General features: G+C 43.9%; 1 protein-coding gene across 2 annotated transcripts in view; it reads right to left on the reverse strand.

The window, feature by feature from the left end:
- LOC126483138 (uncharacterized) overlaps positions 1-11,941 on the reverse strand; it is a 256,873-nt gene extending 244,932 nt beyond the window's left edge. For both annotated transcript variants that reach the window (XM_050106593.1, XM_050106594.1), the window contains exon 1: positions 11,821-11,941. In XM_050106593.1, the coding sequence (XP_049962550.1) occupies positions 11,821-11,887 (67 nt within the window). In that variant the 5' untranslated portion in view covers positions 11,888-11,941. The remainder of the gene's footprint in view (positions 1-11,820) is intronic.
- Between the last annotated feature and the right edge of the window lie 6,146 nt (positions 11,942-18,087).

The raw sequence follows: 18,087 nt of genomic DNA on the forward strand, positions 1-18,087 counted from the left end.
TATTGGAAAAGAATACATTCACACATTGACGCAAAGAAGTAAGCAGAACTATTCCACAGAACTTCCGATCTATACCACTTAGCTTCATGTTTCACTGAGTTCTAGAATCTATTCTGAAAACAAATGTGATGACGTGCTGTGAACAAGTCAGTTTCCTTGTGGAATCAGCGTGGATTGCGAGAAAACCGATCACATGAAACCCAGTTCATGTGCCCACACACACTATTTCATGATTAGAAGCAAGCAATTCGGTGTTCCCAGACTTTCGAAAAACTTTCGATCTTTGCCGTAACTATGTTTCCCAAAGAAGTCACACTCTTGTCGGACAGCTAGCCATGATGGCGACGAAGTTCAAAATTCCTTGAAGCACACGTCATCACTGTTGCCTAGATGGAAACTCATTCACGAAAGCTTTCGTAATTTTGTGTACAGGTTGTCCCAGGAGGAATGGTCAGTATTCAGTCATGTAACAGGAACGATCATTCGAGGCAAAAACGTCTAGTAAACATGTCCATGTTTATTAGACTAAAATGCATACCTAAACAGCTATGAGCACTTGTTCAGTTGAAGATATGTATTTCACAGTAGTGGAGATGAACGAGTGCTCGTAGCTCTGAAGATATGCGTTTTGGACTCCATGTTTACTAGACTTTTTTGCTTCGAATGATGGTTCCTGTCGTGTTCCTCAATATCGACCATTATTTTTGGAATACCCTGTATGTGCACTAATGAAATGTAATTGGACATGCGTTCGTGCTACGCATAATTATCTATGGGATAGTATTAGTTTCAGTGTCAATTTTTACTAGACATATCCAGTAAGATAGAGACTAGAAATTGGATCTCACTGCAGATCAGTGTTAACGGAACATATAAAAACAGTAGCCTTTCACTGTACGAGTAATTACTCCCAACTGGAGTCAGTCAACTCACACAAATACTTGGGAGTAAGATGTGGTGATAGGAAGTGTGACGATTAGACATTAAGGTGCAGGTAAAGCCATTGTCGGGTTTCGATTTATTGGTTGGATACTGGAAAATTGCAGTTTGTGTGCGAAAGAAGTTGTTTATACAACACTTCTATAGCCTACACTAAAATAGCTCTCAGTTGTATGAGATCCTTATCAGGCTCCACAAATAAGGGGCACTGAGCCTCTACGCGCACAAACGACGGCAGTGCAAACTATCCCAGGACTCTTTCCCCATCTGGCGATTGTAGCGACAATGTTTGAATATCTCAACGTTTTTGACAAAAAATGCGTAACGTCTCGTGAAAATCTAATTACAAAATATGAAGAACTGTATTTGTGGCCGGCCGGAGTGGCCGAGGTTCTAGGCGCTACAGTCTGGAACCGCGCGACCGCTACGGTCGCAGGTTCGAATCCTGCCTCGGGCATGGATATGTGTGATGTCCTTAGGTTAATTGGGTTTAAGTAGCTCTAAGTTCTAGGGGACTGATGGCCTCAGAAGTTAAGTCCCACAGTGCTCAGAGCCATTTGAACCTGTATTTGTGGGCCAATATTCTTCAGTCACTTACTTATCGTCCTGCGTAGATCGTAAGGAACAATACACACAGAGGTATAAACACTATTGTTCTTCCGAAGTTTCGTCTGTGAATGGAACAGGAAGAAACCCTTTTATATGATACAAAATATAAATCAAAAAATCCCGACGCTCCCGTCTGAGGTTCCAGTCCTCCCTCGAGCATGCGTGAGCGTGTTGTTCTTAGCATAGGTTAGTTTAACTTAGTTTAAGTAGTGTGTAAGTCTAGGGACCGATGACCTCTGCAGTTTGGTCCCTTAAGAACTCACACTCATTTTCAACAAAAAATCTCCCACTCAATTTATAGCGATTCGCGGCGTGTAAATGCAACTGAAGACATCGGCAGGACGAGGCATGGAAGAGACCAACTTGCTGTCAAATCACAACCGAGAAAATGGTTCTTACGTTCTCACGAGGCAGACATAGCAGAAGAAGAAGGCGGAATCGGCCTCAGACTTAACATAAAACGTGCATTACTTACAAAAAATGGTTTAGGATACCCAATTTTTGGCTGACAAAATGATATAAATGAAATACTAGTAGTTGGAAGCGGATTGCTATCCAGATATATCAGTACTTAACATTACGAGCGTAAGGGGAAAATTAATCGGACTTCCAAATTCTGCGTTTTTTATGTCAAATCCTCTTTATTTTTAGACACATTCTCCGCCTCTAACGTTTTTCCGGTGGTTAATAAAATTTCTAAAGTGCGATTCTAGGAGATCTGCGAAATATCTACCGAGAGTTGTTAAAACTCAAAGCATTTTCTAGCCGCAACTTCCTTAGATATGGGAGTAGGTGGGAGCCAAAAGCTTTACTAGCGATAGAGATGGGTGTCCCAACAATTTGTACTTCATACCTCCCCCATTTCTCCTCCCCATTTTGACACAGACAAATCACAGCACGTTTATGGTATTTTTTCATCCAGTAGGTTCAATGAACGTTGCGATTTACGCTTTACTCCTTGTAAGTCATCAGTTGAAAGAATCGCTTTTCTAACATGGAAAATCCTTTCCGTTACCTTCCTAGGAGATGTAATAGAGTTTTATTACGCGGGTCCTAGGTTTCCACCCCTACTGTTCCTGTTTACTTCTGTTGTGAAGAGGTAGAACACATCTTATCCACAGTAACAAACCGGCTCACAAAATCAGTCTCATTCTTTTAAACAGTCCAGACCTTGCTGAAAAACTCAATTTCTCATTTGATTTTTGTCAGTGTTGAACGAAACTTGTCTACCACAAAGCTTTCTCATTGTAATTTTTTATGTAAGAATCATCGTACGCTTTTCACTGATTTGCCTACGGCGACAAGTTTTAGAATCACCTCGTATAATCGCTGGTCTTCCAATGCGATATTATGCAGTTTCCCGACGTTTTCATCGGGGAAAGTTGTCACTTGATTTTCTTAAAGAAACGTACGGTCGTTCTCAGCGAGGTAGCTCATGGTAACACACTGAAATCGCACTCGAGAGAACTGCAGTTCAAACCCTTGTCGGCCCAAAAGCTTTAGGTTTACCTAAATCTCTGAAAGCAAAGGGGTGGGGCGACGGTCCATTTAAAAAAGAAATGGTTGATTCACTTCCTTCTACAATTCGAGCTGGCTCTCGGTCTCCAATTACCTCATTGTCAACGGGACGTTAAACTGTACATCTTCGTTCTTTGACTGTGATCACGTCTCAATTCAGTCACTCGTATATCGACGGGTCTAAATAAAAGTGCCTATATTGATACTAAAAATAACAAAAGTGAACCATTTCGATTACCGAAAGGCGATGCAACGTTCCCATGGCACGGCCTCCAGGCAACTGCGATTATGCCTATGAGCTCTTGGATCCACCCCGACTTAATGCATTGTTAGTCGAAACAATGGAAGCAGGCATATCGCTACGAAGACAATATCTCAGCAGAAAATTTACTCTGAAACACCTACAACGCTTTGGTGATGTGCTGACAAACAAAACCTGCGACCTAACAGTGCGATGCTACACCGACCGTTGTTGCAAACATAAACAACGTCACCAGTTGTGGAGGCATTTTCATCGCTAAGCAAGTACCATCACCTCATTCAAAAAATGCGACTGCTGCGCTACTTCGAGCAAGGATGCGAACTTATCTATTACACTAGACGCATACAGTAGTCTACTCTGAGAACGCAATAGTCAATAACAGCAATCCAGACAGTCTTCTGGAGCAATTGTCAAATGCCACGTATGTATACCGACGGGTCCAAATACAAGAACTCTATCGCCTTCGTGAGCAATTGCCAAGTGTCACGTATGTCTATACCGACGGGTCCAAATACAAGAACTCTATCGCCTGTACCTACATTGGTATTAAAAAGCACAAGAGTGAAATATTTGGTCTGTCGAAAGAGGTGCCAGTTTACACGGCTGCGTTCCTAGGCCACCACAGAGCGTGACACAGCGGCTGACCACTTATCATACCCACCAACTCGCTCTCCGCGGTAAAAACACTTTAATTGGCCAGGACAAAGGGAGTGTTACCTTACAAAGCGAATAGCTGCCGCTGTATCGGAGTTGCACCGAACTGGTGAGAATGCTTCATTTGTGTGGACCAAGGACCATGCTGAGACTGTGGGGAACGATAAAACCGATCAACTGGCTAAGGACGCGCCGACGACTGGCATACAGAAGCAATGCTTTCCTGCGGAAAATGTCATTTCCGTGGTTAGACACTTGACCAAAAGTGACGGGAACGAGGCATGGGAGACTGAAGATCTACACTAGGTACCTGAAACAGGCGAAACCATCCGCTGCTACCGAAAGTCCAATGGTATACTGCAAAGAGGGCTCTGAACTGCAAGTTATGTGCCATTGGCATAAGGATCGCGAGACAGTTTGTGAGGCTCATTGCTAGATTGAAATTCAAGCACAACTGCCATCGACAATATCTTCCCGGGCTCCACCTTACACGGTCTCCAAATCGAAACTGTGGAGAGCCCCAGGACAGTAATCACATCTTCTTCTGCTGCCCTCGATACAGAAGGGAATACGACTGGCTGCTAACGAAGCCAGCCCGCGTGCATGAACCACTCCGTCACGTGTAAATGCTGCAGTTGTTCTAAAAGTTAGAATTAATTTGTAACTGTTAAGTTTGAGTTTGTCTCGTGTGTGTGTGTGTGTGTGTGTGTGTGTGTGTGTGTGTGTGTGTGTGTGTGTGCGTGTGCGTGCGTGTCTGTGTAAAGGTGTTCTTTCGCACCGTTTGGTATCCGTTTGTTAACTTCAGGAGTCGATGTATTTATTTCAGTATTATTCTAAGTCGTTGTACTGTTGTACTGTTCAAAATGTAATTATAGTTTATTTGACTTTCTAAGATGTATGGGTACAACCGAAGGCCAATAAACACACAAAAAATTTCCGTATGAAGAGGCAGAGTCCTTACAGAAACCTTCACCACCTTTGGATGAATTTCCGTTGTTAATAAACCTCCTAATAAATGCTTTATGAGTGAAGGTCAAGGACAGTCTGCTAGAAGAGGTCAGTGAATATGTCTACCTTGGCCAGATTATAAATATGAAGGGAGACATAAGGCCAGAAATCTATCGACGCATCAAGCTTGGCTGGCAAGCATTTGGGAAGAATTCAAAAGTGTTCAGATCAAAAATTCCAGTAAATTTGAAGAAAGCAGTATTTGATCAATGCATTCTTCCTGTGATGACGTATGGCTGCGAGACGTGGACACTGAACTCATTTACAAAAGGGAAACTTAGGACAGCACAGAGAGCCATGGAGAGATCAATGCTGGGCTATACAAGAAAGGACAGGAAAAGGACAGATGACATCCGGTCTGTGACGAAGGTTAATGACATCTTAGAGACAGTAGGTTCCTTGAAATGGCAGTGGGCTGGCCACGTCGCAAGAAGAAAAGACAACAGATGGACGAAGCTAGTACTGGAGTGGAGTCCGAGGGAGCACCGGAGGCCTAGAGGAAGACCACCAGACAGATGGGACAAAGACATCAAGAAGATCGCTGGTTAACACCTGGCAGAGAACTGCCCAAGACCATCCCACTTGGAGAAGACTGCTGAAAGCCTACCTGAATCCATGACTCGAAGAGGCCACATCATTCAATGATTGAATTTGCTGCTGCTGCTGCTGCTGATGATGATGATGATGATGAGTGCTCTTATAAAAGAAAGCTCTTCCGTAGATCTAGATGACTCCTGCATAATACATAACAAATCAATAAAAATAATATTTCTCTCATATGAAATCCCTGTCTGTCGTAGAACGAGAAATATTTTCCTGCTCTCAAGTATCAGTCGTGAATGAAACTTTTTATTGAAGTGAACAGGTGTGGGAGGCAGGTTCGATGTTGGAGGTTGTGGGAGTCAGCAACTCAGCTCGTGACGGAACGCCGCGCTCGGCAGGGCCCTCTTTTGCTGAGCCGTGTCGCATTCTGCAAGGTAAGGCGAGGGGGAGGGGGCAGCCAACTGCTTCCGTTACTCTTTGGTGTGCTCGGCTAACCATGCAGTGGAACGCCTCAGATTGGTTTACTGTTTACTGTGCTGCACGCTATTTTGTCCCAGACTGATAGTTTGACCATGTCGACAAACTGCTTAACTGAAATTAAGCCGGCGACCATAACTTCGAGTATTTACTCCGTTTATACAGCAAGAGAGAACCGTTGTTATATTATTAAGCTAATAGTTCCTCATCAGACAACTGCGGAAATTTACAGCTAAATCATCTATGTTATTTTGACGATAGCGAGATGTGGGTTCGTATTGTACGCGAAAGATGGAAAAATAAAATGCATAATACCCATGTTACGATTCTTTTCACAGAACACTCGAAGGGGTCTCTGAAAGTCAATAATTGCAGTCGATTTGCCGTAATCATTCCGTATCGCCGCTGAGCGGATTGATGCTGGAAGGAGGTAAAGTTCGCAAAGTGAGCGGTAGTGTGAAAACTAGCTTAAATGAGCAACACTCTCTGTATGCAAGGGAGTAATGTAGTGTGCAGTGAAAAGGATGCCACCCCTAAGAGCGGAACTGTGCCATATCTTTGACTTCCACATGTGCTGAATATAGATGAACCATTACCTGACGTGACAGTACCTCTTCCAAATAAGCCGAGTCAACGTGCAGAAGACGTCAACATCTACGTAGCAGTAACAGTTAAAGAGACACGCCATTTATTTCGATAAGTAAGCATCCCACTTACAGTAATTCATCACGCACCAACTTTTTTTTATTTTATTTTTTTATTTTTTCATCGTATTCATCTCACCTGGACCATCTTCATCTAAATTACATACGTCATTCGTCATTACATTAATAATAACATATTCTTTTTGTAGGCCTATCAGTCATACTAGAGAAACAGGCAGAATCCAGTAGAAATGATACAAATATCCAATAATATTTTGAGTATTCGGCACAATTGCTGCAGAAGACAAATGCTGTTCGAATACAGTATTAGGATGTTATTGAATTATAAGTTAAACAACTATTTTGTAACAACGATAATTTAGTTGCAACTGCTCAAAGTTATCACACACCGGCACATCATGTTGAGAGAATGCAATATTAGATGCAAACATCGTAAACAATGAACCAATGTTAAGAGAATCTCGAAGATATATTATTCAGTAAACACACCATACATAAACTGAGTATCGGATATAATTCCTGAATTTTACGGTGAAATTGAGAGCAACACGAAAATTGATATCTCGACACATATACTGCTCCACCTTCACTTTCTAAAACTCCTACAAAAGCGATAAATGTGAACTGAAACTGTTTTTGGCATTAATCATTGCAAAGATGCGTTTCTTATCATCATGCGTAATACGTGCGTGTGACAATATTCTCGCTTGACAAATGAGACTGACATGAGTTATGGAAATATTTCGTTGTTAATAATTCAAACCTCGCGTCATAGGCCACCACAGTTTCAGTTAGTTTAACAATCCGATCCGATGTCTTCGGTCTATAGAGGAACAGAATGTTTTCATCAGCTATGAAACTTATTGCAGTATTAACCGCATGTTCCTGTCGGCGCTTATTGATACCAACCTGCATGAGAATCCAGTACAAATTTACATAATATCTAAGCTGTTTGATTACCGGTGCCATTCCGCTGGCGGGGAAATTAAATTGGGATAAAGGACGTCCGACGTAGCCTTTAGCTAGAATAACCGTCCTCGAATCCAAACGATTCGTGGGTGCCGTTGTCCATGGATTTATAGGCACAGTTATTTAATAGTCTGGAAAAAGAGAAACCACATCTTGGCTCAATAGTAAGCGGATAGTTGTGATGTTATAACTCGTGTGGCACCTACAGTAGCGTTAAGTATTTCTACTTCACGTCATTTGTCTATTCATATCACTGCTTGAAGCTATAAGCTAGTTTCAGCTCGCTCCGGACTCGAACACAGGACGGCTGCTTAGTGGTCAGCTGCATTAATCAGCAGACTGTAGTGGTAGAGTGACGCAACGAACGTAATACCAAGGTCGCATCCTGTCACAAAACTTGAACTGTTTTTGAATTATCATTACGTAAACCACGTTTTGCAGGCCATTCACTCCGATACAAGGCAGAGGACGGCAATGCCCTCAGGGCTGATGTGCACTGCTTCACAAAATACAGCTTTCTATAAGAAAATAAGGCGTGCTAGTTGACGCCAACAGCATCCGTTGTCTACGCCTGGTGGAAAAACTGTAACAAACGTCTTACGGACAGTAAAACTTCCTGAAGTACACTGCACATCGTCTACAATAGTCGAAACGCTACATCTCTTCTAAAATGCATTGGTGGACTGCAAGAAATAGCCCGACGGCGCCAAGCTGATCAGGTTAAATAAATCAATGTAGCCTGGAGATCTGTACCACATTTCGTCTGCCTCCTTATTCCAGAATGAAATTTTGACTCTGCAGCGGAGTGTGCGCTGATATGAAACTTCCTGGCAGATTAAAACTGTGCGCCGTACCGAGACTCGAACTCGGGACCTTTGCCTTTCGCGGATAAATGCTCTACCGGCTGAGCTACCCAAGCACGACTGACAACCCCTCCTCACAGCTCTAATTCCGCCAGTAGAGCACTTGCACGTGAAAGGCCAAGGTCCCGAGTTCGAGTCTCGGTCCGGCACACAGTTTTAATCTGCCAGGAATATGCCTCCTCATAGTTAGCAAGTACAAAGAATCTTTGGTCATTACTTCAAGATGCCTTTGCATTCACTGTGGATGAGAAAATAAGTGTTCTCCAGATCCATTTTCCAAACTTTGTACACCGGTCAGCCCCCAGAAACCCACAAGTACAAAAAGGCATGTAGCTTGTTGTAAATTTGGACAACTGAACAATGTCCCGTAGTATATGTTTTCAATAACATAAATCTTGGGATTTTTCTGTGGTGATATGCAATATTTCCAGATGCTTAACCTGGTTGGCAGTACAATTCTGTTGCCACATTATTTCGTCGGCTGCCCTAGTAAACATAGCGAGGTGCTGCGAGCGAAGGTCTTAGACACCCAGAGATAGAGCACGTTTAAGGCCATCGCTTGCAGTCTGACACAAGCACACAAAGGCGTACCTTTACAAATACTTTCTTAATGCAGTCCAAAACTTATGTGCTGTGTAAAACTGAATCCATACGGAAGTCCAAGAGCGATCACTACGTCTGTAGTAGAAATATTGACCAGAAGAATGGGATCGGTAATCCTACTGCTCACAGGAAATAAATTTTAGTTCACGTAATAACTAGATCATTCACCTCTTTATAGCAACACACAATCTTACGTTGTATCACGTCTGGATTTCTACTTGGACTGAGTATACAGAATATGTTAAGTTTTGTTCTGATTTAAGTAAATATTTTTAAAGCCTGACGTTGAGTCCTCATGAAGCTAGGTGCTGAGTATAAAAACTTTTGGATGTCTATGTTACTTAAAAATCCAATTTTCGAATATATTCAGCGTCTTCTTCGTCAGGAGTTGGCTACCGTTATTTGGTTCCGCTTCTATAGTAACATTTACGCGACTGACATCATCACAATGATTACAATGTAATACCGACTCTGACGCCCACGGCACCGATATTGATATTCTGTTACTGCGAATGCAATATATCAACAGTTCATTGTATGTTAAAATAAAACTGAAAACTTTAGTATAGACGACGAATGCGTTTAACATGCAATAATCTGTTAATGTATTGCTATGACAGTAATATGATCTGAAGAATGTCGCTGTGACTACTGAACCCGGCAATGTCGTGCAATATCATGATTTTTTTGGTCGGAAATACATTTGTGATGGTAACTGAAGAAAACTTCACAAGCCAAGATCTCTAAAGAAGCATTTTATCGGATGACAGGTTTCAATAGTCTCATACTTGGATAATATGTTGTAAAAATTCAAAAGCATAAGAGCCGATGATGACAGCGTAGCTCTGTCGAAACCAGTCATCCAGTAAAATGCATTTTTGGCGATCTTGGCTCGTGAAGTTTTCTTCAGTTACTATACACTGCAGATCGCCCCCAGGCTGACCATGTCAGAAATATATAAACATTTGTGAAGTGTAAATATATTCGTACAACTAATAAAATATTAACAGAACTTTTCACAGGTGATTATATAGAAATAGATATTGTGAAAAGGGTATATTTTCGCCATCAACTGTACAATTATATATTTATTCTGCATCGGTGTCCACTATTACAATCACCTTTACAGGAGGAACACAGTGAACATCAATGGATCAGAAATACATTTTCGTCAAATATGACCCAACCAATCATACAAAACTGTCTTAATAGTCTGTCTTAACACAGACCATATAAACATGCTGTGACTTGACACAATTGCAGTGATGCACACTTTGTGGTGTGGTTTGTCTTTGATGATCACCATGTGTGCATTACTATAATTGTACTGAGGCAAACGCGTTTACGTGGACTGGTGTTGAGACAGACTACTACGAGAGTTATGTATGTTCTACATTTGATTGGGTCATATTGACGCAAATGTATTTTTGATCCATTGATGTACACAGTTTTCCTCCTATAAATATGACTATGATAATCGAAATCGATAGAGAGTAAACATACAGTTGTACAGCTGATGTCACAAATACGCTTTTTTCATAATAGCATATTCTCGAAGTTCGAAGCAACTGTCATTCCCTCGAAAGTAACGTCCTTAATGGGGGTAGGACGTTAATCGGACCGACTTGGAGCAGGATAGGCACCACAGGACATTTTAATTTCCACTGTCTATACTTTTACAAAAATAATTCATAAAACTTTATCAGCATGACCAGGAAGGATTCAGAATTCACACTCATAGCAGTGGAAGTTCGAAAACATAACGAAATAATTTTTCTTATATGTGAAATTTCGTCATTTTTTCACTTACTAATGGCAGTATTTGTTGCTATAGGTACGCTTTTCTTCACAAGTAAGAGAGATTCTTCCATGAATTGTGCACACCATACAAACCTTACTAAAGGTGTATGAAACTCTAGAATTTTCTAAATCTATTAAAAACTGTGGTAAAAATTGAGGTAATTAACTATAAAATTCGTGTTTTTCCTAAACATTAAGTTTAAAATATAACAGTTCATTCGTTTTTTTCATAAATTAAATAAATTCTAGCGTTTCATACACCTGTGAGTATAGTATGTATGATGTGCAAAATTCATCGAAGAATCTCTCTAACTTATGAAGAAAAGTGTGCCTATAGCAACAAATGCAGCCATTAGTAAGTGAAAAAAGATGAAATTTCACACGTAAAAATTATTTTGTTATGTTTTCGAACTTCCACTGCAACGAGTGTGAATCTTGAATCCTTCCTGGTGATGCTGACAAAGTTTTATGAATTTGTTTGTAAAAGTATAGACAGTGGAAATTAAAATGTCCTGTGGTGCCTCTCCTGCTCCAAGTCGGCCCGTTTGACGTCCTACCCCCCCTTAATCAGCACGTCAGTATCGTTCTTATCAAAAGTGACATTTATACATTTAGTTCCAGTAACTAAATTACTATTAAGTGGGAAGATAACAAAACGTTGATGTTATAACGATGCAGCTTTTTTTTTATTATGCACGTAAGAGCCTGAGCACTAGTCGGTTCTGTCACATTGTCAACGTAAACAACTTTCAAGAAAGCCAGCGACCACGCTTAGGGTTTATTTGACGCAAACAAATCATCCTCCATTTCGTACGGTCCCTGCAGAAACTACGTCGCCAGAGTCAACGGAAGGCGGCGAAGAGCAGCGACAAAGCGGACGGCCAGTGGGGACGAGGAGACGGGCACCCACCTTGCGCGCCGTCGGAGTGAGCGAGGGCGAGGGCCGCCGCTGCGACCATGAGGCGCCACCGGAGCATCGCTGGAGGACCGCTGGCGGCTGCTACCACTGCTGCTGCTGCTGCTGCTCGCCGGGACGCACCACGACGACTGGCGACGGCCGGCCGCCGGCGCGCGGCTCACCTGTCCGCCGCCCGCCTAACGGGACGTGACGTCACGGGGTGGAGGGGTCCGCCGCCGGCGATCGCTCGCCACGGGTCACATATCCGGCACCGGGGAACAACACTGGGTGCCGAATATCCCCAACTGTCGTAACGACCACGCACCCAGTCGCAGTCTCCTACATTTTTGTACATGTCAAATGGGAGACAGAGCTTTGACTGGTAAGCTCGAAGACATCAGCCCCATCACCGGTCTTACCCGGTCCTGGTTCGTGACACATCTGGGAACATTTCAGAATACTCCCGGTTTCCAAATTTGCCTCGAAAACAGGATGGATTTTCAATGACGACTCCAGCTAGAGAAACGCCCAAGAGAAAATGGATATCTGGAAAAGTAAGGTTAGCTACTCGGAATGTAAGAGAAATTGTTTACAAAGAATAGGCAATAGCAACGATGTTCTCACAACAACAGACAGATTTTGCAGCTGTCTCAGAATCTAAGAAGCTCAGCCCCATCACCAGTCTTACCCGCTCCTGGTTCGTGACACATCCGGGGACATTTCAGAATACTTCACGTTTCTAAATTTGCCTCGGAAAACAGGATGGATTTTCAATGACGACTCCAGCTACAGAAAAGCCCAAGAGAAAATGGATATGTGAGAAAGTAAGATTAGCTACTCGGAATGTAAGAGGAATTGTTTACAAAGAATAGGCAATGGCAATGATATTCTCAGAACAGACAGGTTTTGCAGCTGTCTCAGAATCTAAGAAGCTGAAAGGTAGTAGATTTGCGGGCGCAAGTTTAGCGAGTCGGTGATGCAAACCCGCTCGACTTGACTCGTCGATGTGTGTATCGTCAACGCCGCCGCCGCATGCCTGTCTACAAACATATTATTAGCCTCGACAATATACTTGGAGGAAATGGAACAGCCCAAGCAGTTATTTTAAATGGACCTATATTTTTCCGTGGCTGCAGGGTTAACTTCACTTTGGACGCCTCTTCTGGAAATTCTGGTAGTGGTTGGTTTACCCTCGCCATCGTTCGTTGTGAAAACGGATCCCTTCCTGGACTTGAATCTTTTGCCGATCGCGATGTCATCGCCTACAAGACGTGGCATTGAGAAATAGATCCCAAGACTAAAAGTAGACCTAGTTATGTATATAGCAATATGCCATTTACATTGTATACACATTCTTGTAGAAAAGTTTCTAATGATGAAATGTCATTATTAATAAGGTATAACGTATAGTAGAGTATAACAGAAAGAAACAGCAAGTAAATGTGTAGCTATGTACGAGGGACTTTCAATAAGTAACGCGAACTTTTTTTTTTTTTCGAAACCAGATTGGTTTTACTCAGGATTCCAATACACGATATTATTCCCCACTCTTTTGACTACAAAACCCTATTTTCCAACATAATATTCATTCAATGCGACGGCCTCAGGCAACCTTTCTGGGAGGGCCTGTACGCCTGGATGGTACCACCCTACTCGTCGACGTCGGAGCCAACGATTTGCTGCATCAATAACCTCTCTGTTACCCAAATACTGCATCCTTCATTGGGCCAAACAGATAGAAGTCCCTGCTAGGTCGCGAGGAACCCAGTGGGCACAGACATTTGAGTACCCCAACAGGTGGACAAGTGTGTCAGCACTACCAACAGAGACATCCAGTGGAGCAGCGAGGTATTTAATTCTGATCCGTCGGTCACCACGTTTCGACATTACAGGAGTCGCAACCGTGTGCGGCCCGCCGACACGCGAGAGATTGGACAGGTTCGCTCGACTTCGTTGCGATGATGGCAGATGCCTCGCCCAGCGACTCGGCACGCTTTTATTCACTGCCAGGTCTCCGTAGTCATTATTATAGAGCCTATGAATATCTGCGGTGTTCTGATTTTCCGCTGTAAGAAATTTAATGACAGCTCTCTGCTTGGAACGCACCTCCGTCACAGACGCCATTTTGAAGCCTACATATAGCGCCGGCGCCTATCAGAACTTCATGAACCTATAGGCTCTACAGCAGAAATAGTCCGCGATGTCCCACAACAAAGTCCACCTTTTTTTCTAACGAAATTCGGTGAATTGGCCACTCTTACATAAACAGAAAATGAAAAATATATAGCAAGAATTGTTGTTGTTGTTGTTGTGGTCTTCAGTCCTGAGACTGGTTTGATGCAGCTCTCCATGCAACTCTATCCTGTGCAAGCTTCTTCATCTCCCAGTACCTACTGCAACCTACATCCTTCTGAATCTGCTTAGTGTATTCATCTCTTGGTCTCCCTCTACGATTTTTACCCTCCATGCTGCCCTCCAATGCTAAATTTGTGATCCCTTGATGCCTCAGAACATGTCCTACCAACCGATCCCTTCTTCTACTCAAGTTGTGCCACAAACTTCTCTTCTCCCCAATCCTATTCAATACCTCCTCATTAGTTACGTGATCTACCCACCTTATCTTCAGCATTCTTCTGTAGCACCACATTTCGAACGCTTCTATTCTCTTCTTGTCCAAACTAGTTATCGTCCATGTTTCACTTCCATAGATGGCTACACTCCGTACAAATACTTTCAGAAACGACTTCCTGACACTTAAATCTATACTCAATGTTAACAAATTTCTCTTCTTCAGAAACGATTTTCTTGCCATTGCCAGTCTACATTTTATATCCTCTCTACTTCGACCATCATCAGTTATTTTACTCCCTAAATAGCAAAACTCCTTTACTACTTTAAGTGCCTCATTTCCTAATCTAATTCCCTCAGCATCACCCGATTTAATTTGACTACATTCCATTATCCTCGTTTTGGTTTTGTTGATGTTCATCTTATATCCTCCTTTCAAGACACTGTCCATTCCGTTCAACTGCTCTTCCAAGTCCTTTGCTGTCTCTGACAGAATTACAATGTCATCGGCGAACCTCAAAGTTCTTACTTCTTCTCCATGAATTTTAATACCTACTCCAAATTTTTCTTTTGTTTCCTTTACTGCTTGCTCAATATACAGATTGAATAACATCGGGGAGAGACTACAACCCTGTCTCACTCCTTTCCCAACCACTGCTTCCCTTTCATGCCCCTCGACTCTTATAACTGCCATCTGATTTCTGTACAAATTGTAAATAGCCTTTCGCTCCCTGTATTTTATACCTGCCACCTTCAGAATTTGAAAGAGAGTATTCCAGTTAACATTGTCAAAAGCTTTCTCTAAGTCTACAAATGCTAGAAACGTAGGTTTGCCTTTTCTTAATCTTTCTTCTAAGATAAGTCGTAAGGTTAGTATTGCCTCACGTGTTCCAACATTTCTACGGAATCCAAACTGATCTTCCCCGAGGTCGGCTTCTACCAGTTTTTCCATTCATCTGTAAAGAATTCGCGTTAGTATTTTGCAGCTGTGACTTATTAAACTGATAGTTCGGTAGTTTTCACATCTGTCAACACCTGCTTTCTTTGGGATTGGAATTATTATATTCTTCTTGAAGTCTGAGGGTATTTAGCCTGTCTCATATATCTTGCTCACCAGATGGTAGAGTTTTGTCAGGACTGGCTCTCCCAAGGCCATCAGTAGTTCTAATGGAATGTTGTTTACTCCCGGGGCCTTGTTTCGACTCAGGTCTTTCCGAGCTCTGTCAAACTCTTCACACAGTCTCCGCCCTTGCGGTTTCCGACAGAGGTCGCTGGGGCTGCCGATGGCAGCGCAGAGTAGCGGCGGCAGCCTCCGCGCGTGCGCCGAAGTATTTGGTCCTTCATCCTGTAGGTGGCGTTACTGTCCTTCCAGCTATCAGTTGATATCGTCGCTATTGGCCATCGAATTTGGCGCCTCCACGCATGCGCACTTCCTACCTAAAACTGGCATAAATAGGGGGCCCTGGTCCTGCCTTAGCCCCCAAGGCTCCGTCCTCTCCCCCCTTCTGTACCTTCTGTACACGGCGGACATGCCGCCGCCGTCAGCCCCCGTCCACCTTCTCCAGTTTGCCGATGACACCGCCTTCCTTGCCCTTGCCCCCACCCTCCAGCGCTGTAGTGTTGGCAGTTAGCCAACACTACGCACACTACTTGAGAGAGGAGGCCGAATGCACGCCCTAAACTCACGCAGGCTGGCGTGAGGTCTGAAACAGGATACGTAATGAATGCTATAAAGAAACGTACGTAGCTGCTGGAATACTTAACTTTAATCCATCATTGTTCTACATCGCTCTTGACGATACAAGTGAGACTCTGTAGATACATGCAATGTAATGCTAATGGCGCCTTGCTAGGTCGTAGCCATTGACTTAGCTGAAGGCTATTCTAACTATCTGCTCTGCACAGGAGCGAGGCTTCGACAGTGTTGCATCGCTAGCTAAGTCGTCCGTACAACTGGGGCGAGTGCTAGTAAGTCTCTCTAGACCTGCCGTGTGGCGGCGCTCGGTCTGCAATTACTGATAGTGGCGACACGCGGGTCCGACGTATACTAATGGACCGCGGCCGATTTAAAGCTACCACCTAGCAAGTGTGGTGTCTGGCGGTGACACCACAGGTTCACCACTTGGTGCAACCAGTGGTTGCTCAAGGTCAATCCCTCCAAAACCCAGGCGATCATTGTAGGCAAAACCACTCCTTCCTCCCGCCTCCTTGATTTCTATCTCACCATATATGGCCGTCCTATCGCCCTCACTCCCACCCTTAACTACCTTGGCGTCACCCTCGACCGTCGCCTCTCCTGGACTCCCCACCTCCGGACAATCCAAGCCAAGGCACGCTCCCGACTCAGTCTCCTCAAGCTCCTCTCTGGCCGTACGTGGGGTCTGGACCCCTCCACCATCCTCCACACCTATAAATCCCTCATCTGCCCTATCGTTTGTTACGCCCATCCAGCTTGGATCTCCGCCCCCCCCCTACCTTTTATAAATCCCTCCAAATCCTTGAATACCATGCTCTCAGCCTCGCCTATCGCATCCGTCTCCCCTCCCCCACACAGATCCTGTACGATCTCATCCCCTTCCCCCACCTCCTCCTTTTCCTTGAAAGGATACGGATCCTGTACACCTCCCGCAAACTCGATCCTCCTCACCTGCTAGTCTCCCCGATCCTCTCCCACCCCCGCCCACTGCTGTGCCTGTATTCCCACATCCCACCCGGTCTCCATCTCTCCACCCTCCTTACCCTCTCCCAAGGTGGCTTCCGCCAGCTTCCTCTCCCTGATGATGCCCTCCTCCCCCCATCTACCCCTCCTACCAACTTTGATCCTCCCACCCTCCTCCTGTGTTTGTTCCTCTGGGCACCCTCCCTCCCTTCTCTCCCTCTTCCCTCCCTCCTCCATTTCTCCCCACTCCTCCCCTGGGCTTCCCCTCCCCTGTCCCTCTCCTCCTCCCCCCATCTCCTCAGCCATTGGCATCCTTGTTTCTCCCCTCTCCCCCACCTCACCCTTATTCCCCTCTTGGCAGGTCCCCGGACTCGCACACGCTAAGTGGACATTCGCGCGCCGGAGATCATCGCCATCAGTGTCTCGTGTGTGCCGTCGTGTTTAGTGTTCAGTGTTCACCGTCACACTCCATCGTTCACCAGTGCCATCGTCATCTTCAGTGTTTGTGCTTCGTGTCAACAGTTTGTAGTGTGGATTGTCATCGAGTGTGAACGGCTTCATGGTTTTTTTTTCTGTTCATGTGTCTACTGTTTTTCCCGCCGTTTTTCCAAGTCATGTATCTTCTCTGTTTATATCATTGTACTATCTTTGGCTGAAGAGCGGCGCATTGTGCTGCTGCCAGCCTGCCTGTTCTACAGGTTTTAAAATCTCAATAAAGAAAAAAAAACCTGCCTTAGCAGTGTGTTCGTCGCACCTGAAGATGTCGGCCAGTTGCGCTGACGAAATATTGTGGAGTTTTCACTATGACATCCGACGTCTCGACCGAGAACCATATATACAACATGTCCGTCGGGAAAGCCTCAAGCAACACATGATCTTTATTTGTAACTAAATTTTTTATGTTGCTGGCAAATTATTGAAGATGGGTGTTCCTGAGTAGTGGACCCCTTTTTGAACTAAAAGACTAGTGAAAAAGTTTTGAAACTCCTTGCCAGCACTGCACTGACTATCATAACACTGATAAGTTCCCTGTAGCACAAACCTAAAAGCTG

Source organism: Schistocerca serialis, chromosome 1 (assembly GCF_023864345.2).
Source record: "Schistocerca serialis cubense isolate TAMUIC-IGC-003099 chromosome 1, iqSchSeri2.2, whole genome shotgun sequence".
NCBI classification, from domain to species: Eukaryota; Metazoa; Arthropoda; class Insecta; order Orthoptera; family Acrididae; genus Schistocerca; species Schistocerca serialis.